The sequence below is a fragment of the Aedes albopictus genome, chromosome 3 (genome assembly GCF_035046485.1).
Source record: "Aedes albopictus strain Foshan chromosome 3, AalbF5, whole genome shotgun sequence".
In the NCBI taxonomy this organism is placed as follows: Eukaryota; Metazoa; Arthropoda; class Insecta; order Diptera; family Culicidae; genus Aedes; species Aedes albopictus.
In genome coordinates this window covers 358450263-358477972 of record NC_085138.1, presented here as the reverse complement: position 1 = coordinate 358477972, position 27710 = coordinate 358450263, and the positions used below count along the sequence as shown (strand labels likewise).

Sequence of the window (27710 nt, the reverse complement as noted above, 5' to 3'; positions counted from 1 at the left end):
TCAGCTTTGAGCATCTCAGCTGATATCTCAGTCAACCAGTCATGGTATAAGATGTTGTATAAGATGTTAAAGTGGAGGCGATATGCGTACATTTTACATGCGCCTAAATGGAGGCATGCACGCATATGGCCTCCACTTTATCATCTTATGCCACATCTTATACGATGACTGGTTGTCTGGGATACGATCGACCTCTGAGGCCCTGTTCGATTTCATGCTACGGATGGCTGTTTCTATCTCCTGCACTGATAGAACTTCGGTGTTGACACGGGCAATGCGTCGAACCCTTGGTGGATCATGCTGAGGTGCTGATGGCGTGGCCGACACTTGAAAAAGGTTTCTCAAGTGCTCGAACCAGCGTTTCAACTGGACGTGTCTTTCACGGGCATCGTAGCATTCATCTTAGTCCCACTAAGGCGACGTGAAACATCGTAGAGGAGACGGATCCCAAGTAACATTTTGATTACTAATTAGTCTTGTAGAGGTTTTGAGAACCGTCATAAAACCTTATACCTTTCGTTTTGGTTTTTGGCGCTTCTAATGACCTCTTCTAGTCTATTTGACTAAGAAATGTTACTTGGGATGTTCGGTGTTTGCGGCTTTCTCGCTTTCGTCGGCTAGGGAGTCCGCCCACGCTCTTTTGTTCCGTATACATGAGCGTTTCACTTCCTTTTCGAGAGCTGAATAGCGCTGATGGGTTACGACTTTGGCTCCTCGTGTTTTCGCTCGCTCTATCGCGGCTTTGGTGTTCCTTCGCTCCTCTATCTTCCTCCAGGTACCATCTGTGATCAACTGCTTTCTGTGGGTGCGTAGTTTACCCAAATTATTCTCGCCGGTGGCGATGAAGGCGTTCTTGATGGCGCTCCGTTGATCTTCTACGCTTCCACCTTCGGGAATATTCGCAGCACGGTTCTCTAGCTCCTCGACGAAGGACCTTTTCACCGCGTCTTCCAGTCGGCGTGTGTCACCTCCTGTCGATGGATCCTAGCAATGCGTAGTCGGATCTCGCCTAGATAACCTTTTTAATTTATACACCCTCAGCCCATGGCATGAAAGGAGGTTTCAGTGTGTTCCTCTGTAATGCACGTACCACATCCAGTCGATTCCTTTTCTGAGCATATAGATCACTTTTGTTAAAATTCTAGAGAAATGTGCATCTTCGAATATTTGTATCGGGTTCATTTTATAATTACTTGAGGTGGAGCCAATCGAAGGCACAAACTTCCCAAATGGAGGAAATTGTGCATCTGTTGCCGGCTTTCTGATACATATATGAAGGTATTATTGTCGTAGCACCAAATCGAAATCGCGGCTCGTGTGTCATGCGAAGTTACAGATGCAAAGTAATTTGAACCGATTGTTGACATTGCGCATCATTCAGCTAATCGAGAGCTACGATATACAATCGTCAAGATCGAGTTGCGACACTTAAAGGTGGATAAAAACCAAGGTAAAAACCCAATTTTCGCATCCCAGGTCACTTAGGATTTCAAGCAAAAGCATAATACTTAATTGGATGATCACGATCATCACAGATTCTGGATATACATGGCAGTTTACTTTTCTAGTGTTTTAGAAGAAAACCTTGGCTTTTATTATGTAGTTCAAGTTTTCTTGCTTAAAACCAGCAAACTTAGCACGATTGTCGGTATCTTTTCTTTTTTTCAATTAATAATGAAAAATTCACCATTATTATAGATCATCGGGAACCCCCTCGTTCGGTCCGAAGCATCCATCTGCACTTGTTTCTGCAAATTTGGTAGGATCAGCTTTAGTCGGCGCGGCACGCCTCTCACTGTCGTCATCGTTGTTTGACATGCTGTTGGTTGCCGCCAACCGAGGCAGCTAATCTAAGCGCTCTACAACCAACAACAGCAGCAGATGGTTTTTCTATATTTTGTTCACAGATGAAAACTGTGGTGATCATGCTTGCCCTCTGCCGATGAGTAGGTATGTGGAGGACCTACACCGCGCTAACAAGCTGCTAAATCGCGGCTTGTCATGCCCGCTGATGATGACGAGGACGGCGTGCTCCCATTGTTCGGTTCCCCCTGGTCGTCGTCTTAGTTCAAAAAAGATTTCCGCGATCGCGGCTGGACTCGCTGATATGTAGTCGTCGGTCATATTCGCGGAATATTAAACCTACATTTGTGTTTCTTCACACGCCTCTCGAAGAAACGGTCGGCAGCAGATGACTCAGTCTTTGGTGAGATTTCGCCCGGCGCGGTAGAACACTTTGAATCCTCCTCTCTCGGCTAACAAATGTGACGGTGCGCGCGGTTTCGGGGTGCGATTAGAGATTTCCCCATAAGTGCAAGTGATTGCGGTGCGTCCATTATCTGGAGCCATATAGTGCTGGTTGTGATCTTTGGTATACATATTTCAATTACACCGATGAAGGTGCCTTTCTCCGATTAACCCACGAGAGTGATTGATTCGTCTAGACGATTTGATTGGCAGGTTGGAAATTGTTTCGAGGACACACCCTAAGAGCAAACCCCAAGTCTGTGACGAAGACGACGACGACTTCAGATATCTGTTCCAACACGCGTTCGATCGTGGCTCGTCGCGCAGAAGAAATTCCAACTGTCGTGTGAAAAGTGTTGCATGTCCGCTGCAGTTAGCAATCCGGAGAGGAAAAAATCGTAAAATAGATTACACTGAAATGATGAAAATGAAACTAGTTGTGCTGTCGCCGCGGCTACGGCCTGGGGCCTTCCTAGTGCCCTCGTCGTCGCTGGTCCTAATGCTGCTGCTGTCGCTGTTAATGGATTCGTCGATAGCCGGTGCCGACGCCGATGGGGCGGTTTTCCAAAGTGAAAGCTGCTCGGACTCGGAAGCGCTCGTCTTCTACCGGATCAAGCTCGAGACCAACTGGAGCAAGAAGCTGTTTCCGAAGCACTATCCGGAGTTTCGGCCCCCGCCCCAGTGGAGCATCACCTACGGTAGGAAGGTTTATGGGTGTACTTTAACCCTTGTGGCCAACAGGGTACCCGGGTACCCAGCGCTCATTTAAAAAGCACGGTGTAGAAAAAAGCAAAAAGTTTGTCGGACACATAACGGTTAAGGGATAAATTTGATTTAAATTTATCCTAGAGATCCCCCACCGCATTTTCCATTTTCATCGTTACGACTTTCTTCTTCTTCTTCCTCTTCTACTGTTCTGGCTCTACGTTCCCACTGAAACTTGAGAAATACTTACTGAAATCTATGCTGATTTGTGAACTTAATTATTAGCCATTTTGTGAGCCTGTCAAGTATTCATTATTAAAATCGGCTTGTAAAATGGACTACAGAGCAAGATTCTTAGCTTTTTATTGGTGAAGGAAATTTGAATTTTCATAGACTTAAAATGACAATGAAGTAATTATTTTTTTGAAATGTATGTGAAAATTTCAATGAATTGGCTTCTTTAACGATGTTGAGATAATTTGATATTCTGAATGTCCAAGCGAGCCGAAATCCAAATTTTCATGAATTTTGGAGTTCAGGAACCTATTTAAAAATCAATTTGAAGTTTGTATGGGAGCGATTTGTCAAATCACCCCTCGTCGCAGTTTGTACTGGGCGGAGCTGTCAAACAGTTGCCCAACTGTCGAAAGGTGATTTCAAAAATCTTTTTTAATTTGATTTTAGGTAACAAAACAAAGTACTGAAAATCTGAAAAAAAAAATCATAGTGACTCAGAAAAAGGTGCTCTTTTGTATAAAATAAAAAAAATCAACATTTTTTTCAAAATTTAAAAATCCATTTGCTGGGGTTATTATTGTTTTTTTTTTAGCTTCGTCCATGATTTATATTTTTTCTTGAATGTATCTCTCCCGAAGATTTTACCCGTGGAAGAAAATCGCGATGTGCATGCTTAGTGGCACTTAGATATATAACGAACTCGTTAATCCTATTTATTCTTTACCGGCTGTCTTTTATTTTTTTTTCTAGCAAGATGAGTGTTTGCATCTTCCAATGATGAAATAATATGACATAACAGCTGAGACAAAAATATTCCAAATAGTGTAATGCATTGTTTCAAGGTGTCGTCTTAAGCCGTTTTAAGGTGATTCACATGTTTTCGAATCAGCTGGATGGATTTTTATCTTGGTTTCAGAAATGTTCTCAGAGATTTTGGAGGGCTTCATATGCAACTTCCTCAGAGAGACGACTAGTTATTTTTGTAGATGTGATTACCTATACTGAAGGGAACCTCTTGAAGGAAGATCCGTAAAAAATCAGCTTTCCACTTGACGGCATATATGTAGTTGCAGGAGGATGTTGAAACATGAATTTGTTTCATAATGGTCCATACGAATTTCGCTTCAACTCGACCAGCAGCAACCTCTCAAATCCGAACGAAACTTGGTGGACATAAACAATAGGTCTTTCAAAGCATCTTTGTTTTTCAAAATTTGTCAATACAGGTTGGACTCGATTACCCGGATAATGCATAATCTATTATTTATCTGGACCAATTGACTTTTTGAAACAGTTATCGATTAGTTTATATCTGATGGTGCTGCAGCTTCAAATCTTTGTAATTTCAATCCTAAAATTTTTAAGTTGCTTCGATTTTAAACAAATCTATTAAAAAATAATAGGTCCTCTTCAAATGTTACTATTGACAAATTTTGAAAAACAAGGTATGCAAAGTAGTAAATTGGAAAGATCTGGTCTATATATGCACCAGGTTTCGTTCGATTCTGCCAGGGTGTTGCCAGCCCGATAGAAGAGTTGGCGCGAAATTCGTCTACAGTAGATTACTGATCACGTTCACTTTTGAGCACTTTCAAAGAGTTATTGAACTCATTGCTAGTTAAAGCATAGATGTATGAGTCTATGTGAGTTCAAACCTTATTTACAATACAACGAGAGGTCTGCGTTACAGGTTACATGTTAATCATGTAGAACGACTTATGATTAAGAATGTTTTAGGACAGGGGTTTTCAGACCAATTGGCTTGCGGTGCACTTTTGGAAATTATTTACTTGGCGGTGCATCTGTTCATTTGTGGTAATATATGTATCAAAAATGCTGTCTAATCGTGCAGCGGGCTTGGACCCTTGACGTTGTGATTAATTAATTGTTATAAAACGCGATCTTTCACATCGCCGTCCTGCCATGGCGGAGGCATAAGATGTACTAATGTACTGCTTTATTTACTCTCCTTAAACTAGTGTATCTTTGAGTACAAACGGTAGTGTAGTAAGGGTATACATACCACGTTCAAGGATGGGAAAAAAACATTAATTTATTGCGTATCCCTCACTCACATCCACGCACAATCTGATGCGATTGTGCTTTTCCCCCAGCCAAGCAAAATCTTTCCACTTTCATTGCCCATTCTTTCTAATAGCCGAGCACCGAGCGACGCAAGCAACGACGGCCGAATGAATCGCTACCGAATCTGAGTGCCGAAGGCGAACGAACCAAGATTGAACGAATGTTTGCGTTCTGAGTCGGGTGCGAGAGCATTCATATTGGAACGTTCATTTGGCGTTCAGTGGAAGCATTCAGTACTGGGAATTGAATCAGTGAGTGCGATTTGATTCAATCAGCTGAATGCCATTCGGTAGTTGAGAGAGCGAACGTTCTTGTCGTATACACTGGTGCAAGCTGATTCATTTCGCACTCTATTTGTTTCTCTCCTGATTCGCTTCGGTGGCGTCAGTGGCGAGCCGTTCGTATTGCGTTCGTTCCTAGTGCGCCGTGCTCTCACTCAGCATTGGGTTGTTGGCGTTCTTGTTGCTATTTTGCATCGCCGGCATTCGGGTGAGCGAATGAGTTTTCCCATGCTTGACCACGTTTTGTCCAAACACTGTCATATCTTCGAATTTTACATACCCTCGTAGTTGATATATTTCTCTCACAATGCAATGGTATGATTATTACACTGACTTGTATTTTTTTAACTTTGTCGAAGACCGCAAAGTGATCCAACGTCTGTGAAAAAAATTATACCCTAGGTAAAGTGAGGATAAATTTTATTGTTGTTTTTCCAATACACGTAAAGGAATAATATCAATAATGAAATCTCAATACTTTGCCTCACTTTGCCTAGGGTATAACTTTTTTCACAGCCGTCGGATCACTTCGCGGTCTTCGACAAAGTTCTTCGGCATATAGTCACCTACAATAATACCAAAGCGTTTGATTATTGAACGCTTACAGCGCCACCTAGCGGCAAAATTCGAAAACTTAAAATTTCTACATACATTTGGCCACGTTTTCCCATACAAACTTCAAGCGTTTTGAGCGCCCCCTTAGGCTCAACCGATTTTGCTCAAATTTTGATCGTAGCTTCTGGGAGTCCAAAACAACTGATTTAGGAGGTAAAACTTGGCATTTTTCTAAATTTTTGTTTTTCATATAAGTGTGGGCCACCCTAATACAGGGGATAGACAAAATTATCGGGACATGCAAAATTTTCACTTAAAAAAAAATGTTCAGCAAGATGTAACTTTTTGAAAAGTTCATCAAATATTCTCAAATTTTCACTGTAAGTTGATCAACTAATTGTGTATCAGTGGACAAAATTTGGAAAAGAACGAGCTATTCTGCACGAAGTTATAAGCATTTAAAAAAATAGAATTACCCGATAGCCAACTTTGGGCTGTTATATCTCCGGATTTAATCGACCGAATGCAATGAAATTTTGTCTATTTATGACTTACATAATGAGCTCTGAAGAACGTTTGACTCAACTTGAAATTATTAACAAGAGAAACAGTTATAGCGAATTCATTAATTTAATGATTTTTTAGTAAACTGGTCTATTTTTTATATGCATCCCATTACTTTTTCAATAAATTGCCGGCTATGTTGTTACTTTCCTTCAAAACATATCTGGATTCCAGACAATTAGAGGGAATTTAAATTGAATATAATTAGCACCTTGAATTTTGAAACGATGTTAAATTTTTAGAAAATTTGGTGTTTTACTAGAAAAATAATCTGATCGTTATAATTTTCTTCCGTGTTAAGAACTTTAAGTTTAGTCAAAAGTTTTTAAAGCTTATTATATAAGTCATAAATGGTCAAAATTTCATTGCATTTGGTTCATTTAATCCGGAGATACAACAGGTATAACAGCCCAAATCTGCCTATCGGATAATTATCACTTTTTCTAGAATCCTTTTAACTTGGTGCAGAAGAGTACGATTTTTTTTTCAATTTTTGTTCACTGATTCACAACTAGTTTATCAACTTACAGTGAACATTTTAGAATATTTGATGCACTTTTTGAAAAGTTACAGCTATTTGAAAAATTTTTGAGAAGGGAAAATTTTGCCTGTCCCGATCATTTTGTCTATCCCCTGTACATCTGCAGGGGTGCTCACAATACACACGAAGAAAATATTCTACTCAGTGGCTGAATTGGCTCTACTCAGAAATCGAAAAATCTTTTGTTTTCTTTCTCAGTTTCGGCTAAAAGTGGGACAACCCATTGATAATGGGTTGTCCCACTTTTAACGGAAACTGAGTAAGAAAACAAAGAATTTTTCGATTTCTGAGTAAGACCAACTCAGCTACGGAGTAGAAATTTTTCTCAGTGCATGTGTGAGTCAGTGAATGTTTAACTTCATTTATTACATGCGTAAAGACAATTATTTTTCAATTTATGAAAAAATGCAAAAATACTTTTTTTTAAATCCCATACTAATTTTAATCTGAATGTGGAATTAGGAGTCGCAACCAATCACACCCAAATTTTGCACAGTTGTTTTGGACGCTAAAAGCAGGGATTGGCGGCATGCACCGTGCGGTGCGAAAAAAGCGTGTGTTTCACACAATCGCAAGTGCTCGTCTCCCGTTTTGCCGAGAGACAAGAGACGTATGAGTGAGAGCTTTCGAAATTGTGCGAGAGACAATCGCAGCACTAGCTCTACGGCGCAGGGAGTGATGCGCGGTGCTTGGGACTGTGCTCGTCTCCAAACAGAAAAAATCAATTAATAAATTAATTGAAGAGTTTGTGTTTTCGGCAAAGTTGTTAAGCTTGTCAAGGGCTGACAAGTGATGGGTCGTTTGATTCGAAATTTTTCCAATCATGCGTAGTATCAAGCCAAGTGCTAAGCACGGAGACAAGCACCGAGAGAGTGCATACGACAGAGCGTGAGAGACAGGAGAGCTCCAGCGTGCGGCAAAGTAAGCGAGCAACACACAACCGATTGCGCGTACTCGTCTCCTTCTAGTTTGTTGTGCTGTCTCGTAGCAGAGTGTGCGGCACGCAAAGAGTTTTGAGTCGCACCCTATCCCTGGCTAAAAGGAATCGATAAAAGATTTGTTCCAAAAAATCGACCTTGTTGACCCAGTCTAATATTTATTTTCCTGAATTGTGTTTGTGTTATAAAGTGAATATCGGCAGCTCCTTTTGTGCCCTGTGAGTCCCAAATATTTGGAAATAATGGGCGCGAGTGCATTTGTTCCATCTTCTGGGGCATTTTAGCCCACTCACACGCAATGCAGACACTTACTGGGAAGAGTGCGATTTCCTCTTCCGAGTACTGTACGTGGTTTGGGACCCAAACGTTGGGTTCGTAGATTTACATAAGCTCCACAGCGTCAGATACGGTAATTGTTCCAAAAATTTATTTGCCTTTTTTATTTTTGGATTGATTGGTTTTTGATGTAATTTAAATGTGAATATTTAATTGAATAGCCTTGTCAATTATTTAAAACTAGCTGCCCCGGCCCGGCAGACGTTGTACTGCCATTTTGTTTGTGATTGTATGACAACTGTTCTGGGGCGTGTTGTGCGGTCATTTTGACACGCGGTTTTATTGTGATCGTTTTGAATTTCTTCCCCACTCGTAACAATTTAAGTAATTTTACAATTGCTTTATTTTAAGTAGATTATCGTTTCTTATTCTACTTATAAACACAGCCACTATGAATACGAATCAAACCGTGCAATAGTCATGCTAATCGCTTCATCCGTTCGTAAGTTTTGTTGCCTCAAAGGGACTTCAAACTCATTTTTATATATAGAGATATGGCAATAAAAAACCCAAATTAATCCACCTAGTGGTGATAGTGCCTTTCTCGTCGAATATGTTCTCACATTATATTCACACAAATATAGCACATTTTAGGCTATATTTTATTGACCGTTGAAAATAAGACCGTAAGGTAGTAAATATAGTGAGACGTTTGTTTGTATGTGGGTTTTTATTGCTTGCATTGATTTTTTTTACTTTCGTAGTTCCGGCGAAGTACCAAACGCTGGTTGTGCAACCCTACCGGCAGTCTCTAATGTGGTATGAGACTATTTTTTAGTTAACCATACCTCAGGTTATTAAAAAGCCGTAATGTAAAATCGCATGGTTACTTTCGAAGCGGTACCCGGTAACCGGAAAGGTTTCGGAGCACTACCGGGTCTCCCAAATATAGTCTGAGACTATTTCATTGCTAACGTGCAAGGGGTTACCTAAAACACGATTAGTTTTATCACAGATAACAGACGTTTATGCTTATATTGGCAATGTGTGTAAAAATGCTCAACAGCCATTTTGTATATATACATTTGCCATTTTGTATATATACATTATGCCATTTGTTATATACATATATGTAATGAGTATAGATAGTAGAGTAGGGACAATGGAAATTCGCGGCAAAATTTCTCAAATTTCACGGGCCCACATTGCGAATTTCGCGGTGATTTCGCGGCACCATGTATTTGACCGTTTGAACCAATTTTGAATGCTAAATAAATATTTCACTTGGATTTTGTGAGGCGTAGTCATAAATTTATATAAAACGTAATAAATTTGATGAAAAATCAAAAAAAGAAGTAGATGTAAAATGCATTAATTTTTTATATAGCCAGTCGGAGCCGTAAATCACCCTACACTGTATAAATTTATCAGCTAATTTGTGTTTAAAAAAATAAAATTGGTGGGTTTTTGAGGTTATTTTCCAAATTTTCTCAGATTTCGCGTCATTTCGTGATTTTTTTTAAATTTCGCGACCGTTGTCCAATTTCGCGGATTTCGCGGCTTCCGCGAAATAGCGAATTTCCATTGTCCCTAATAGTAGAGTAAACATAGATCCGCGGACATCGTTCAAGCGTGTGAATAGTATTTTTCAAGAGTGCGACGGTTGAATATGACGTCATGCGCCCCATTGGTGTTGTTGGAATCATGACGTCATGCTCGTTTGGATACAGATTTTGACAGTTCGTTTGGATACAACGGATTCATCATCACGGATCTATGTTTACTCTACTATCTATAGTAACGAGCATCTGAAACTCATGTGGCAATCATTTAGAGATGGCGCAGTGATCGATAGTTAGTGATATAGACACTATAGATTCCATAGACTCGCGGAGACATGGTTGAGCAATACGATTTTAGTGTGTTTTGCCGTGAATTTAGAGTGTACCGAGCGAATATGACGTCACGCAATCCATTGTCATTATTGAAATCGTGACGTCATGCTCGTTTGGCTACACGAACTGACAGTTCGTTTGGCTACAGTTGTCTTCGACTCCGCGAGTCTATGGAATCTATAGTGTCTATAGTTAGTGATCGCTTTCAAGATTGCATGCACTACGCAATTTTACATTCAAGATTGTATTCGATCTTGAATGAAAGTGGAACTCTGAACTATTCTTGCATACAAGTTAGATGTAATGTCGCAATCAGTTGAGTAGATGGCGGTAGTGAGCCAACGTATTGTCTATCCGGTTGGAATCAAGACCGACATTCAATCAAAAATTGCCATTTTCTTGGTCCACAAGTGTCGCAACTGTTTCGCATCTAGTGCGCTGTGTTGCTGACAACAACGGGAAGGATGCGCACTACATTTGATATGATTAAAAAACGTCGCGAGTTGGGTCGCGTCGCGACTTGATTGTGCGAAGTCCGGTTTGGTGGCGGCCCGACAATATATCGTTTTGAACATTTACACAGGATTCTGCGAAAAATTTGTACTAGCATAAACATCTGTTATCTGTAATAAAATTTAAAAAAATAAATAAATCTGGAACTCGATTTGAATAGGTCGTATGTGCTTTTGTCGATATAATATTCGATCAGTTGGATTCGCTTCTTATAGCGGAAACTGTTGACATTTTACAAAATCAATACATACAACCGATTCCTTACAAAACAGGTTTACCGTTTCATCATTAAAAGCCACCAAAATATCATCCATATTTCTACTATTACTAAAATAAACTGATCGAATTTTATATCGATGAAAGCACATACGACCTATTCAAATCGAGCTCCAGAAATAATACTTGCATGCTTGCTTGCATGCTATCTTGCACACCCAGTGAATTGTATGAGATTATGCCGATTTTGCGTAGGTCTCACAAACTTCTGCGTTATAAATTTTAAGCGTGCTGCTAGGCGTGCTGTGTAAATAAGTGTTTTTGTTTTGATTGACGCAGCATATTTTGATCGTGGGCAGCAAATTTAGTTTAAATCTGTTAAAATTAATGAAGTCAGTGAAGCTCCGGTTTAAAATAGTGCGCAATTATAGCCGCAGATGCCCGCAATGGCTCCGACTTGCCCGTGGAATCCGGTATTCCCGGTATTCCGAAACGTCTACCTATGTGGTGTACCACATCAACAAAAACAACCGTAAGAAGGACCGCCAAGATAGGGAGAATCGGCGGAACCACAAGCAGAGACCAGCAGATCCGACGAAGGAAGTGTTGATGGACATTTCCCCAAGAAGGCCAAGAAAAGGCGACGATAGAAAGGTATGGGAATAATTCTTATTACTGTATTTACCGTTCATAACTAGGATCACAGGGTGTGACGTCATTGAAGTGAACATTTCAAGCATAACTTTTTAATCCGACGTAACTCGCAAATGTAAACAAATCCGGGTTTTCAGCTGCATGTATGATTCATAAAGCAAATTAACGTGAAGATATGGCGAAGCCACACCTCGAATTTTCAAGAGCACAAATCTGAAGAACCGAATGTCGGTTTACGCTGAAAAGTTGATCGATTGGTCACCACCAGCGGGTCACCAATCGATCAACTTTTCAGCTCAAACCGACATTCGGTTCTTCAGATTTGTGCTCTTGTAAATTCGAGATGTGGCTTCGTCATATATTCACCTTAAAGAATCCACATCAATGTTTGATGATTTATTGCTTAATTTGTTTAACTAAGCATATTTTTCGAATCAACGTTTCTAACTATTTTGATATTTACAACTTTGTTGATAGATACACCGTTTTGATATATGAGAATACCAAACGACGTATCTAGCCAAAATCCAAAGTAACAGATACACCAAACTGGCACCATACAAAAGCGACGTATCTGGCATGACGTATCTGTAATCAACTCGGTGTGTATTTTTGTCAAAATTCAATGTGAAAATGATATCGAATGAGTAGGTTTTGTTTCTTACCTAGTGCATGCTATATCCCTGGTGATGTAAAGCACGAAAAAACTTATGAAAAGTCTTTAATTTAAAAACTATATTAGTGGAAATTTAATCGTCGTCAACATTGACCATGAATTTACTCAAATCAGGGGCCGTACACAAATTACGTCACGCTTTTAGGGGGGAGAGGGGGGGGGGGTTCAGAGCGTGACGACCCTTCAAAAAAATATTGAGGTCCCATACAAAAAGTGTGGCATAGGGGGGAGGGGTGGTTGAAAAACGTCGATTTTTGCGTGACAATTTGTGTAAAACCCCTCAGTGAAAAAGTTAGATACGTTGTTTTGAAAAATTATGCTTGATTTCATTGCACCATTCATGAACGGTTTATTGCGAGTCAGATTCTTCCGCAAATACTCCATAAAGCATAAAGTTTACTACTACCTAGTTGATAATATACGATTTCTACTTGGAATTCCATAAATGTTCTGGGGTTGCCGTAGCTGAGAAAATACAATGCCGTTTTTAATAATAAAATTTGGACAGGAGGTGGCGTCCTAACTCGTGAAAATCAATACCGTCAGTGTACCAGTAGCCGCTCATGACCCAATAGCCGCTCACTGTTGTAAAAATCAAGTTTTCACGCATAAATACCCCCTTTTCGTCTTTGATATTCTTGGACAATATAAATTAAATGAGAGCAAAGCTATTTTATGCAATATTTACCAAATAACATAAATTTTAAAAACAAAACAGTAGAATTTTTTGAGCGGCTATTGGACCCAAAAAAGCTGTAGGAAATTTTATGTGTTCCAATAACCGCTCACGCAAAAAAATACGTGAAAATTGTAAAAACGGTCGATTTCAGTACACAATGTATTCAATCACTATTATACACTCCCGCTGAACATGAAAAAATAATTGTAAAAACAAAAGAGTTGCAAAAATAATTCACTTTTCCGCAAAAGTCTATTTAAAAGATGGCATACATTTGTCCGTGAGCGGAATTAGGACCACTTTGGTCTCACACAAATTGTAATAAAATCATACTTTTTATGAAAAGTTCTACATAAGTCTTGTTTTGTGTCTGATTGTACTTAGATTAAACTAACTTAAAATGCAAAAACATTACAAATTGGCTTACCAGTCATTTAACAGATGATGTTTTTCTGCAAAACTGGCCTTAGATGAGCGGAATTATGGTATTATCATCAACATAGTTTTCGTTCCTTAAATGGCTTATAAGGTGATTAACAAACGGGCCATTCACAGATAACGTCACACTTTTTGGGAAGTGGGGGGGTTTACATAACGTGACGACCCTTACAAAAAGTGTCACATAGGGAGAGGAAGGGTTGGAAACGGTCGATTCTTGCGTGACATAATTTGTGTATCATCCCTAGAAATCTTAAACCGCTCTTTAATTATTTCATTTATTTGGTCATTTTGTATGAAAACCTGCGTTTGTCCGATCATTTATGCACCACAGTGTACCTTAATGGTCAAAAATAATGCTGAAGACATGTTAATTTGAAGGTGGTGCTCAGTCTTGTAAACATTCGACACTTTTCACTTACCTTCATTTCGTTGCCGCAGTCGGGTGTCAACTTGCTTTGTTACATTCGTACGCTATCGTTACCTCTTACACACAACACGAGCGGTAGAACGAAGATTAATAAACAGAAAGGGTCAAATCAATATCGTCTGACACGATGACATTTGTCTAATTATAGCTTTTCGCACAGATTTTCAGTCAATTCCGATTATGAATGTTGATATTAGTTTATTCTTACATGTTGTATTGAATACGACACACATATCCCTTTCGTGAGGGAGCGCAAAAAAGTGAAATCTCCATACAAATTGCTCAACTTTGGCTCTCCAGAACTCTTAGATTTCCCAAAAAAGTAATTATTATTTTTACTCATTTGAAAGAACTACTCTTTATCTTTTGATTTCTAGTGTTGACTACATAGATAAATCGGAAATAAATAATATGCGACAGATAAAACTTTTTCATGTTTTACCGTTTTTGCCCACTTTTTGTTTACCTTGTTGTGGTAAATTTTACAGGCAACGTAAACAAAAGTTTATTTCACACATACAAGTATAAGTAATGGCTGAATTAGTGGAATAATTTATACATCATATAAAACAAAGTCTAAACAGATGAAAAAAAAAATATACAAAACTGTTACCGCTCAACAGCACAATTGTGTTGGTTCGTCACGAAAGGGATATGGCTAGCATAGCTCTTATTATGGAAGATGACAGTAACAACAAAAACCGAACTGTCTCCCGAAGCCGCTATCGTGACGAAGTGCATTCGTTTGATAATTTTGTTTCGTACAGTAGTTTGATTGTTTGTGTTGCGAATGTCGGAAACAAAGGAGGCCGAATATCGTCGAAAAGATTCAAATGACTGTGATCTCTAACAAGACTGGTGGTTAAGGTGGCCCACACCTATATGAAAAACAAAAATTTCGAAAAATGCCAAGTCTTACCTTCTCAACCAGTTGTTTTGGACTCCCAGAAGCTACGTTCAAAATTTGAGCAAAATCGGTTGAGCCTAAGGGGGTGCTCAAAACGCTTGAAGTTTGTATGGGAAAACTTGGCCAAATGTATGCAGGAATTTTAAGTTTTCGAATTTTGCCGCTAGGTGGCGCTGTAAGCGTTCAATAATCAAACCCTTTGATATTTTTGTAGGTGACTATATGCCAAACAACTTTGTCGAAGACCGCAAAGTGATCCACCGTCTGTGAAAAAAGTTATACCCTAGGAAAGGTGGGGACAAACTTTATTATTATTTTTCCAATACATGTAAAGGAATAATATCAATAATGAAATCTCAATACTTTGCCTCACTTTGCCTAGGGTATAACTTTTTTCACAGACGTCGGATCACTTCGCTGTCTTCGACAAAGTTCTCTGGCATATAGTCACCTACAATAATACCAGAGGGTTTCATTATTGAACGCTGACAGCGCCACCTAGCGGCAAAATTCGAAAACTTAAAATTTCTGCATACATTTGGCCAAGTTTTCCCATACAAACTTCAGGCGTTTTGAGCGCCCCCTTAGGCTCAACCGGTTTTGCTCAAATTTTGAACGTAGCTTCTGGGAGTCCAAAACAACTGATTGAGGAGGTAAGACTTGGCATTTTTCGAAATTTTTGTTTTTCATATAAGTGTGGGCCACCCTACTGGTGGTGCTAGTCATTCAGCAACTTGAAGAATGCTGTATCTCAGGATCTAGAGCAGATAGAAATGTGGCGTAGGTTCAGATAGGAAACTGTTAGTTTAAGATTTATTTAACTATAAGCTTCTAGTGTAAACTTGACATTTTATCATAATTTATTGCCTTTAAAAACCTGTTAAAAAATTAGACATAGGTTGCATTTATAAGGTAAGAATTTGATTATAATCATTATAATTATAATAATCATTATTAATTTCATTTCTGTAATGATATACCGCATAGGGCCCATATAGCCGAGGCGGTAAACGCACGGGTATTCAGCATGACCATGCTGAGGGTGACGGGTTCGATTCCCGGTCGGTCCAGGATCTTTTCGTAAAGGAAATTTCCTTGACTTCCTTGGGCATAGAGTATCTTCGTGCCTGCCACACGATATACACATGCAAAATGGTCATTGGCAGAGGAAGCTCTCAGTTAATAACTGTGGAAATGCTCATAAAACACTAAGCTGAGAAGCAGGCTTTGTCCCAGTGAGGACGTTACGCCAAGAAGAGAGAGAGAGAATGATATACCGTAGAGTGCCCTATTTCATACGGGTCCAGAACTGATAAGACCTAGAGATCATAACTATAGAAGTAACTGTGGAGTTGTACAAATTTCACTTCAATTATAATGCCAAAAGTGAATTTCAACAACTCTTTATTTGATTTGTCTAGATATTATGAATTAGTGAAATTTGGACCCCACGAAATTAGAGCACTCCCCTGTTATTTCGTAAGCCTTCAATATAATAAGAGCCATATTTTCTTTCGCAAACAGATTCGTATGTGTCGAGAATATTCTACGGAAATTGAACAACTCTGCGTAGTGACATTATTACAATCTGGATAACCATTACCGACAGCCGTTTTTGGGAGAAATCTGCAGAAGACTGATCTGTTCAGAAGTGCTGGTCGACGTTACTGTAACGTTACAGCAGACAGATCGTCAGAAGCAAAGCCACAGCAAAGGCACGCCTGTGTAGTCCCAGATTGCAAGCGGAGGTGCTAAAGTGAAAAGTCGCCAATTATTCCAGTCAACCCAGTCCGAAAGCTCTGTCCGGCCCTAAGACAATGGCACAAATGTCCAAAATGGAGGATAATCTGCCTCTGAGCCTTCTGATAAAATTGAAGGCAGCGTAAATCTGAATTTGTTAGGTGAGTTCGACATTGTTTTCATGTTTAAAAAAAGTTATCAGTGCAGACGAAATAAGTATAAGCAGCCACAATCGAATAATATTTTGGGCGTCTGAACGTTGACCAAATGTATCCTTTGGACTTTACCCTTCCTTTCCTTGTTGTTCTCAAAAAATCGATAAACAATAGTCCTGTTCAATGACGCAGGTTGAACTTACTCGAAGTTGCTGCATCTTGCTCTTACCCATTAGTCAACAAACGTGTAAGAGTTGGATGAAGCAATTTCGAGCAAGGTCAACCTACGCCGTTGAACAGGACTTATATTACAGATCCCTAATGTACATTTTTTTTTTCACGGAATACTAGCTAGTGATTGTGAGCATGTGTAAAAATATGATTGTAGAATAAAATTGCATTAAAGGAGTAGTTATCATCCAAATGCGCAATGTTCGGCACTGCGCAAAGTTTGGTACCTACACGGTACACCTTTCTTAGGTATGAAATAGTAATCCTACATTATAGAGATCTGCGGAGGCGGCCATTGTGAGCCAATCGTGCAGAGAGAACTGTCAAAGTGTGAGCCAAATGAACATGCTTATCGTTCGTAGGAAGGCGTCGTTCGAACGTTATTGCAATCGGAACTAAATAAATTAAAATTATTTATTTTTAATATCGAGATATTGGCGGCATATGTAGGGTGGGGCGGGGCAAGATGGGTCAGTGCCATTTTTGGGCGCATTACTCATGTTTTGTTTAGATTAATAATTTTGTTAGATGACTAGCATGAATATACAAAAGTTTGGGGCATTGATTGAAAAAATATTCACTCTCATTGGAAATAAAAAATAAAATGGTTTTTAGCCATTTTTCTTATGTGATACATTCCATATAATCTCCATATAAACGGCCGCGGGGCAAGATGGGTCACCTTCAATTTTGAACGTATTTTTAGAGCATTCAAAAGTTATTTATTTTTTATTACAAGACTATCTCAGAAATGACTTCAATCAAGCGGAATGAACGCTCAAAATTATAACATAAAATTATGATAATTTTTTAGTGAAAACATCGATTTTCAAGACGCTTTAGGACCACTCAAATCGTAAAGTTTTTTATATTCCAAATAAATCTATAAAATGTTTACTAGTAGCTCTTGTTTATTCAGTATGGATATGGAGCATATATGAATGCGGAACAAATCTTATATTTTGACGTTTTTCGTTGAGAAAATGTGAATTACTTAAAAGGTGACCCATCTTGCCCCGCACTTTTTTCACGGTGCAAAATCGATCACGTTTTAAAACTGCTCGTTTAACATCATATTTTGTATTTAATGAACTTTTTATCGACTTTTAGCATAGCTAACTAGTGTATTAAAGAGTAGCGGACGAATACAAACCAATACGATTTGTATTTACAAAGTTATGGTGATCCATCCTTATGCGACCCATCTTGCCCCGCCCCACCCTATGTGATAAGCGTAACACTTTTGCATTGAATTTCAGATTTCTTCGATTGCTTCGCTATTTCAACAAAATTTTGAAAAAAAAAATTCTACCGTAATTAGAAAATGTAAACAAAACAACTTGAACCACAACGAAGTCACGCACAAAGTTTAAACATCTAGCTTTGTAGCAAGTGTTGGCAGCTGTTGTCAACAAAACAAGCAGCGTTGCCGAATCGATGTATGTAACTTCCGCTCATCTCTATGTAGAGGATTTCTACAGGGGTTACTCAAAATAACTGGGACAGGTAAAATTTTCACTTTTCAAAAAATGTTCAACTCGCTGTAACTTTTCTAAAAGTGCATCAAATATTCTCAATTTTTTACTGTAAGTTCATCAACTAGTTATGTATCAGTAGTCCAATTTTGGAGAAGATCGGACCATTGTCCACGGAGTTATAAAGATTCTAGAAAAAGGTAAAATTATCCGATAGCCAACTTTGAGCTGTTATATCTCCGGATTCAATGAACCGAATGCAATGAAATTTTGACCATTTATGACTTGTATAATGAGCTATGAAAAACCTTTGACTTAACTTAAAATTCTTTACACGGAAGAAAATTATAAAGATTAGATTATTTTTTTAATAAAACACCAAATTATCCAAAACTTCAACATCGTTTCAAAATTCAAGATGCAAATTATAGTTCAATTAATTTTCCTCTAAATGACTTATATATAAATGTGTTTTGAAGGAAAGTTACAACATAGCCGCTAATAAATTGAGAAAGTAATGGGATGCATATTAGAAATTGATTAATTTACTAAAAAACCGTGAAATGAATGAAATCGTTATAACTTTTTCTCTTATTAAAAAATTAAAGTTAAGTTAAACGTGTTTAAGAGTTCATCATATAAGTCATGAATGGTCAAAATTTCATTACAATCAGTTCATTGAATCCGGAGATATAAAAGCTCAAAGTTGGCTATCGAATAATTATACCCTTTTCAAGAATCTTTATATCTTCGTGAAGAATAGCCCGATCTTTTCCAAATTTGAACCACTGATACACAACTAGTTGATGAACTTACAGTAAAAATTTGAGAATATTTGATGCCCTTTTCAAAAAGTTACAGCGAGTTGAACATTTTTTGAAAAGTGAAAATTTTACCTGTCCCAGTTATTTTGAGTATCCCCTGTACCTTTTACACAGCGCAACATTTTTTTGTCTCAAAAGCAAACTTATGTGTCTCTGACAGTTTTGGGCCGCTGATTTCGAATCCGGGCTCAGATTTGCTCCAGCACGTCACAATTTTGAGCTATACCTCAATTTATAGGGCAAAATATGCGATTTTGGGCTTTTTTGACTGCAAGCCATTAAGTATGGAAATATTTTTTTAAGCAATCAATAGGTTAATTGGTAAATTGACATCTAAATTAACGACTCATGAAAAATATTTCGTTATACCAAATCAAATTCGAGAGATTTAAGCATTTTAAGTTAGTATGTAAAGTTGCATGCAACTTTTAAAGGATGACTTGTATGGGAAATATCGTACCTAACATAAATCGCTTAAAACTATCAATTCGATTTGGTAAAACGAAATATTTTGCATGAGTCGTTAATTTAGATGTTAATTGACCAATTTATCCTTTGATTGGTTTAAAAAAATATTTCCATGCTTATTGGCTTGCAGTCAAAAAAGCCCAAAATCACGTATTTTGCCCTATAAATTGAGGTATAGCTCAAAATTGTGACGTGCTGGAGCAAATCTGAGCCCGGATTCGGACTCAGCGGCCCAAAATCTGTCAGAGACACATAAGTTTGCTCTTGAGACAGACAAAAAGTTAATTTTTGTTACGCTGTGTTATATTTGGCCATTTCCGGCGGGACACCCGGAACCGGTTCTGGATCACAACCGATTCAGATATGCTCTGAAAATATTTTCCTGCTTACTGTTCATCAGGATATAAAAAAGCCACGATTTGATATGTCCCTTGCATGGGTTTAATTAACTTCTATACTTTGCCACCTCCGGCGGAACATCTGGAATCGGTTCCGATATGGTCTGAGAATGCTTTCCTGCTTACTGTTCATCAGGTTATCGAAAAAGCTGTGGTTTGATATGTCACATGTATGGTTTTATTTCAATTTTATATTTGGCCACTTCCAACGGGACACCCGGAACCGGTTCCGGGACAAAACCGGTTCAGATATGGTCTGAGAATATTATCCTGCTTACTGTTCATCAGGATATCAAAAAAGCCACTTTTTGATATGTCGCATGCATGGGTTTGGTTAACTTTAATACTTGGTCACTTCCGGCGGGATATTTGCAACCGGTTCCGGAACACTACCGGTTCCGATATGGTCTGAGAATGTTTTCCTGCTTACTGCTCACCACGTTATCAAAAAAGCCGCGGTTTGATATGTCGCATGCATGGGTTTAGTTCACTTTTATGTTTGGTCACTTCCGGCAGGTCACCCGGAACCGGTTCCGGGACACTACCGGTTCAGATATGGTCTGAGACTATTTTTCTGCTTACCATTCATCAAGTTATCGAAAATGCCGTAGTTTGATGTGCCGCATGGATGGGTTTGCAGCGTTTTCATATCTGGCCCCTTCCTGGGGTACCGGTCCGGAACACCTAAATGGCCATACCTCCGGAACGGCTGGACCGATCTGAACCATTTTCAATAGGAAACAATGGGACCAGATTCCGCGTCGAATGAACCGTCGGTCAATAAAATCGGTTGAGGTTTACTGCCAAAAAGTGATGTGAGTTTTTTTGTACACACACATACACACACACACACATACACACACACACATACACACACACACACATACACACACACAGACATCACCTCAATTCGTCGAGCTGAGTCGATTGGTATATAAGACTTGACCCCTCCGGAGGCTCTATCAAATTTTCGTTTTTGGAGTGAACATATAGCCTTTCAGTACACCTTGGTGTACGAGAAAGGCAAAAAATTGAATAATGTGACTAATTGTGTTTATTATATTAGTTAAAGTTTGTTTTTCTCCGTAATGCAACATAGGGGCTGTCCATAAACCACGTGGTCATTAGGGGGGGGGGGGGGGGGGGGGGTTCGGCCAATGACCATTTTGTATGGACAAATAAAATTTTTTGTATGGACTAATGACCACGCGGGGGGGGGTTGAAAAGTCCAAAAAAATGACCACGTGGTTTATGGACAGCCCCATATGTTATTCCAAACATAAAATGATACCATCTTCATGCCACATGACCTTTATTTCAATTTGATATTTCATCCTACCGTCGTACGTCAAGCACGCGTGCCTCTACACGCTGAATAATCAAGTCTCGCCGTCGTCACAAACATTATTTTTATGAACACCTTTTCATCACTTCTGCAACCGGACTTCTGTGCGTCTGCACAGGGAAAAATTTCTACTCAATGACTGAGTTGGTCTTACTCAGAAATCGAAAAATCCTTTGTTTTCTTACTCAGTTTCCGTTAAAAGTGGGACAACCCATTGCCAATGGGTTGTCCCACTTTTAGCCGAAACTGAGTAAGAAAACAAAGGATTTTTCGATTTCTGAGTAAGGCCAACTCAGTCATTGAGTAGAAATTTTTCTCGGTGTGTGATTTATTGGCCATTCGTTAGTTAATGCAATGTTGCGCTTCGTTCGGCGTCACTCGAATGCGCACAACAACACTGCACACAGCGCCAGCGTTAGGAATTGGACGCACTTATTCTATTACCTTTTGGTTGAAAAACCCCATGAACGAGAGTCCATTAGGCGTGGGTATTATTACGTTACCCACTCGCTCACAAGAGTGGATCAACGCGATCTGCGGCGGGCGACCGACCATTCGAACCAAAACGGATGGATTTATGGATGGAAGTCGTATCTCAGCACGTGATCAACCGACCGGCAATGGACACCGCGCACTCGGCCGATTTGCCTACCAGTCAGACCTCAGCCGTTGGGGAAGGTCAGGGCGCTTTGGGCGGATTACGTTTATTTTTTTTTATTCGAAAAGTGGAACTCATTGGAGTTAATTGTTTTCTTTTGTTTGCATTTCTCTCGCACACAGGGCAGTCCCACAACAACTCGTTCCATTTGTTCCGACTGAAGGATTATGCGTCACCGGCGGTACAAGCCTTCGCTGAGTCAGCCCATGCGCGCACTATGCAGGAGGAGCTGGCCCGTCAAAATGCCATTATCTACGATGAGTTTCATCTGGCTAAGATCCCGAAAGGCTCGGGATCAACGCAGGGCACGTTCTTCGTCGACGGGCGTCACCACAAGGTCTCTTTCATAACCAAGATCATACCTTCGCCGGACTGGTTCGTTGGGCTGGACTCGTATAACGTAAGATGATGGGGATTTTGTTTTATTGTTGGAAGAGTTGCTGATATCTGCTTTTTATTTCGTTATTCCAGCTTTGCTCCGATGGGCAATGGATTGATGACATTACAGTAGATTTGCACCCCATCGACGCAGGCACGAGCAATGGGCTGACCTTTACTTCGCCTAAATGGCCAACGAATCCTCCGAGCGTGATTGAGAAGATCACCGCTCGGTACCCGAATCACTTTGCCAGCAGCTTTTTCTATCCGGAAATCAAGCACCTCCCCGTAATTGCTAAAGTGACATTCACAAAGGTAATGCCTTCTTCGCAATTTTGTCCATATTCAATCAAATCGCTAATAAGCTTTCATCGTTCAGCTGAACGCGTACCACGGAACCAACAACGTCCAGAAGAAGATGAAAAAACTCAAGAACAAACAGCGCAAACGGTTGCTCAAGAAGTTGGCCCTCTTCAATCGGAAGCAGGAAAACGAAACCATCAAGCAGATAAACGACTGCGAGGTGAGCAAGTGGTCCGAGTGGAGCGCCTGCAGCCAGTCGTGTGGGCTGGGCAAACGCACCCGCACCCGGGTCGTGGTCAAGCACTCGCGGGATCAAGGTCAAGATTGTCCCCGGCTGATGGAGACGCAGTGGTGCGGTTCGGCGCGGGAGTGCACCGACGGGGATAGCTATTTTCGGTGGTAGGTAGGTAGGCAGTAGGTGGACTCGGGAGGGAACTTCAGTGTTGAGATGATTAAATTGTTGAACGGAATTGTTTGTGATTTTGATTTGATTATCACAGGTCATTGGTCAACAAATTTCTTGTTGAATTGTTTCTTTCTTAGGATTAAGATTGTTGGGAAGACTGACTTGGATAGATTCTTTGTAATAGGGTATCGCGCCACTTGGGCGATGGCTTCTATATTCGTCTGTTTTCCACTATAACTCAGTCAATTTTGAACCAATTTACTTGATATGTTGTGGACGGATTGATACTATACCTATCTCACCACATTCCAAAAGTTGTGTAATATGGTTCAAATTTGACTGAGTTATAGTGGAAAACAGACGAATATAGAAGCCACCGCCCAAGTAGCGCGATTCCCTACTAAGATTCACTGTTATGGCTAGTTTAGACTAGACCTGTGCGCCGACTATATTTTGCTCGGCGGCGACGTGAGGGCCGTTTTTGGCCGGCGGCGGCGGCGTCATCGGCGTCACGCCAGTGACAGCTTTCGGCGGAGGCGGCAGCGGCGTAAATCGGCTTGACCAAAATTTGACCATAATTACAACATTGGCAAAGCAAAAAACAATGTCATTACGCTCTAGAATTTGCAATCTGAGCTTTTTCATGACCATTGATGACATAAACTATTACATTAGAATGAATACCTTTTTTATTCCTGTTCGGCTCCGTCACTACCACCAGTGATTAAGACCTATTGAGACATGTTTTTACTTATTCGTTTATTTGGAAGGCTCGGGCGTCACATCCCAAGAAACAGAACTAGTTGAATAACAATTTCTTAAACTAAAGTTTGCTTAAGAGTGGTTTGTTCCACTCCTGTACAGCTAAAATATTTGTTGCGATAGGCATAACAGAGCCGAAACGATTTATAAATTTTTGTTTTTACGTTGTTTACATTTTTCAAATTTTTAACTGCCCCAATACTGCATTTGTTTGGGGAGCCGAGCTCGCGGCTGTTTCGATGTTAGGGATAACAAATAGGGGAACTTACGTATTCTCGGCAGTTTTGTTCTCTTCGTCATGGGGGGTTTTTTGAAACCTGTTGGTCTCAGAATTGGCCTCAAATCCTTCCCAACCATGCTGAGTTATATGCCCAAATTTCAGGCAAATCGGCCCACAAAAACCCCCCATGACGAAGAGAACAAACCTGCCGATAATACCCTTCGTCACCCTATTTATAATATAAATGGAATATTGAGACATTACCGGTATCCTTAGTGTAATGCATCTTACATTGCTCAATTGCAAATGAAGGGCAATAAAATATTGATTTCGCCACTGTTTTTTTTCTCAAATCCTTCAGAAGCTATCTAACTTGATAATTAGGTAACACTATTTTCACTAAAGAATCCCCGAATGATTTCAGGAAGGAATCTCAGGTGGAGCCTGAAAGAAACTCCTGAAGAAATCCATGAAGAAAATTCTGAAAGTATCTCTGCAGAAACTGCTGTATGAAACCCTGAAGAAACTTCTGTAGGAATCTATGGCGGTTAAAGTGAAGGAAATCCAGGATGAATCTTCGAAAGAAATTCCAGAGGTATTCCTCAATTTATTTGAGGAAGCAGGAATCCCAAGGGAATTACAGCAGCAGGAGTTTACAAAGGAATTTCAGGAGAAATCCCCGACGGAATTCCAGCGGGAATATCTAAAGAAGTTCGAGGAGGAATCCCCAAAGGATTTCTAACATAAATCAACGAAAAATATTGAGAAGGAATCTCTGAAGAAATTCCAGGAGAAATCCCTGAGAGAATACTAGGAGGAATTTCCGTAAGAATTCCAAGAGAAATCCCATAAGATATTCCAGCAGGAAACGGCGAAGGAATTCTAAGAAGAATCCCCGGAGGAATTCTAAGAGGAATTTCATGAGAGATCCGCGTAACTTTAGGAAGAATCTCCGAAGAAAATTGAGGATGAGGATTTACCAAAGGAATTCCAAGAGGGAATCCCGAAGCAAATCCAGAAGGAATCCCCGACGAAATATCAGGAAAAATATCCGAAGGAATTTTAGGAAAAATTCTCGAAGGAAGAACCCCTCAAGAGAAATCCCCGAAGAGGAATAAAAAGAATCCCCGAAATTACTTTAGAAGAAATCCTCCAAGAACTTCCAAAAGAAATCCCCGAAAAAATATAGGAGAAATCACCGAAGGAGTTCCAGGAGAAAACCCCTGCAGGAATTCAAGGAGGACTCCCAAAGTAATTCCAAGAGGAATCTCCGGAGAAACTCAAACAGAAATCACCAAAGGAATTCTATGAGGAAATTCCGGTAATCCCCAACAAAATTTCAGAAGGAATCCCCGATTGAATTTTAAGAGGAATCCTCGAAGGAAGTCTAGAAAGAATCCTCGAAGATATTACAGAAGAAATCTCAGAGGGCACCACCGAAGGAATCTCCGAAGGAATTACAAGCGAATTCCTCAAAGAGGAAACCCCGAAGGAATTCTGAGAGGAATCCCTATATAAAGTCCAGAAGGAATTTCTTTGGAGAAACTTTGAAGATGGAATCCACGAAGGAACTCTAGGTAATCTTCGAATACCAGGAGAAATTTCCGAAGGAGTTCTAGGAGAAATCACCGAAAAAATTCAATAAGGAAATCCCGAAGGAATTCCAGGAGGAATCCTGGAGTAATTCCATGAGGAATTTTAGAAGGAATTTCATGAAGAATCATTGAAGAAAATCTATGAGGAATAACCAGAGAAATTCCAGGAGGAACCCCGAAGGAATTCCAGGAGGAATCCACCACGGAATATCAAGAGGAATTCTCGAAAAAAAAAATCCCAGGAGGAATTCGCAAAGAAATGCCAGATTTTTTTTAAAGGAATTCGGGAAGAAATCCTCAAAGCACAGACAAACAGACGTCGCACTCTACTCACTTCCCATCGTTTCCCTTTTTAACGGATTATTCAAATATTCCGTAGTTCGCCAATCGCTCGCTCATGGCGCTCACATCGTTTTGCTCCTGTTTGACGTTTACTCACTACCGCCATCTACTCAGAGGATTTGCGTACCACAGCAAAATTAGCATTGGGCGATTATGTTTGCGTGACGATGATTTTTATCGCATTTTGTTCCAAGTGATACGTCTGTTTGTCTGTGCTCAAAGTGTTTCTAGAAGGGACCAACGAAAAATATCCAGGATAAATCCTAGTAGGAATTCCATGAAAAATCCCTGAAATAATTCTAGGAAGATTTCCCGCAGGAATTCCAAGAGCAAAATCCGAAATAATTCCTGGAGAAATTCGAAGAGTAATTCCCGTAGAAATTTCAGGAGGAATCCCCGACGGAATATCAAGAGGAAAGCCCCCCCCCCCCCCTGGGCTACGCCACTGCATGAAGGAATTCCGGTAGAAGGGATTTGCAGGCAGGAGGTATTTTCTAAAGAATTCCTGGAATAACTCCAGAAGGAAATCCTTGAGGAATTCTTGGATAAACTTAATGAAAGATCCCTCAAGAATATCCTGAGAATATGCCAGATTATAATCCTAAGGGAATACTTTAAGGAATTCCTACATGATACCCCGAAGCAACTCCTGTAGGAATTCCTGAATGAGCTTCTGGAGAAATCTCTGATGTAACTCCTGGAGGCATCCGTGAGTCTTCCTGGAAAAATCACATTCTCAATCTAAGGTCTTTTTCTTTTTTTTTCTTTCAATCCTTAACCTCGAAACAGCCGCGAGTACTTCGACTTCCCGAACTAACATAGTTTTAAGGCAGTAATAAATTGTAAAATTTAAAATCATTGTAAAAACTAAAGATTTCGGCTCAGTATGCCTATGTGGCGCCCGAGCCTTCCAAATAAACGAATAAGTAAAAAAAATCTACAATCTGAAAAAAACCCCAGGAGCGATCTCTGGCAGAACTTCTGGAAGAATTCCTGAAGGAACTTCTCGAGCAATCTCGTAAGAATATTCTGAAGGAATCTTGGAAGGAACTTTTGTATGGGAATCCCTCAATAAATTTCTGGGGTAGTCCCTGAATTCTCCTGGAGGTATCCTTGGATCTTCGTATAGGATTCTCTGTAGAACTTCTGTAGAGGTTTCTGAAGGAATCCCTGAAAAAAATTTGGAGGAATCTCTGAAGAAACATCTGCAAGAATTCCTAAAACTCCTGGAGGAATTTCTGATGGAATTCCTGGAAAGAACTCCTGTAGGAACTGTTTAAGCTACTTCTAAAGACCTCCTGCAGGAATTTCTGAAAACAACTTCTCACGAGATTCTTGATGGATCTTCAGGTGGCATTTATGAATTCTCCTGAAACAACCTTTAAAGGGAATTCTGGAAGGATACCTGAATGAACTCCCGTTGAAATAGCTTAGGGAACTTCTGAAGGATTCCTTATGAGCACCTGGAGGCATCCCTGAATCCTCCAGGAGTTATTAGGGAAATCCCTGAACGAATTCCTGGAGAGATCACCGAAGGAACTTCTGGAGAATCTCTGAAAATTTTCTTGAGGCA

General features: G+C 39.8%; 1 protein-coding gene across 1 annotated transcript; it reads left to right on the top strand.

Moving 5' to 3' along the window:
* The first annotated feature begins 1735 nt into the window (after nt 1-1735).
* LOC109428910 (spondin-2) lies at nt 1736-23282 on the top strand. Its single transcript, XM_019704751.3, has 4 exons — nt 1736-2945; nt 22254-22531; nt 22603-22824; nt 22889-23282. The coding sequence occupies exons 1-4, from the start codon at nt 2666-2668 to the stop codon at nt 23213-23215; spliced, it is 1107 nt and encodes a 368-aa protein (XP_019560296.2). The 5' UTR covers nt 1736-2665; the 3' UTR covers nt 23216-23282.
* The last annotated feature ends 4428 nt before the right edge of the window (nt 23283-27710 follow it).

What these genes read in the sequence shown, in the direction of transcription:
- LOC109428910 (XM_019704751.3), top strand. Translation starts at nt 2,666, where the DNA reads ATGATGAAAATGAAACTAGTTGTGCTGTCGCCGCGGCTACGGCCTGGG. An exon ending in CCAGTGGAGCATCACCTACG is followed by an intron (nt 2,946 to 22,253) that starts GTAGGAAGGTTT and finishes TCTCGCACACAG; the next exon opens with GGCAGTCCCACAACAACTCG. An exon ending in TTGGGCTGGACTCGTATAAC is followed by an intron (nt 22,532 to 22,602) that starts GTAAGATGATGG and finishes TCGTTATTCCAG; the next exon opens with CTTTGCTCCGATGGGCAATG.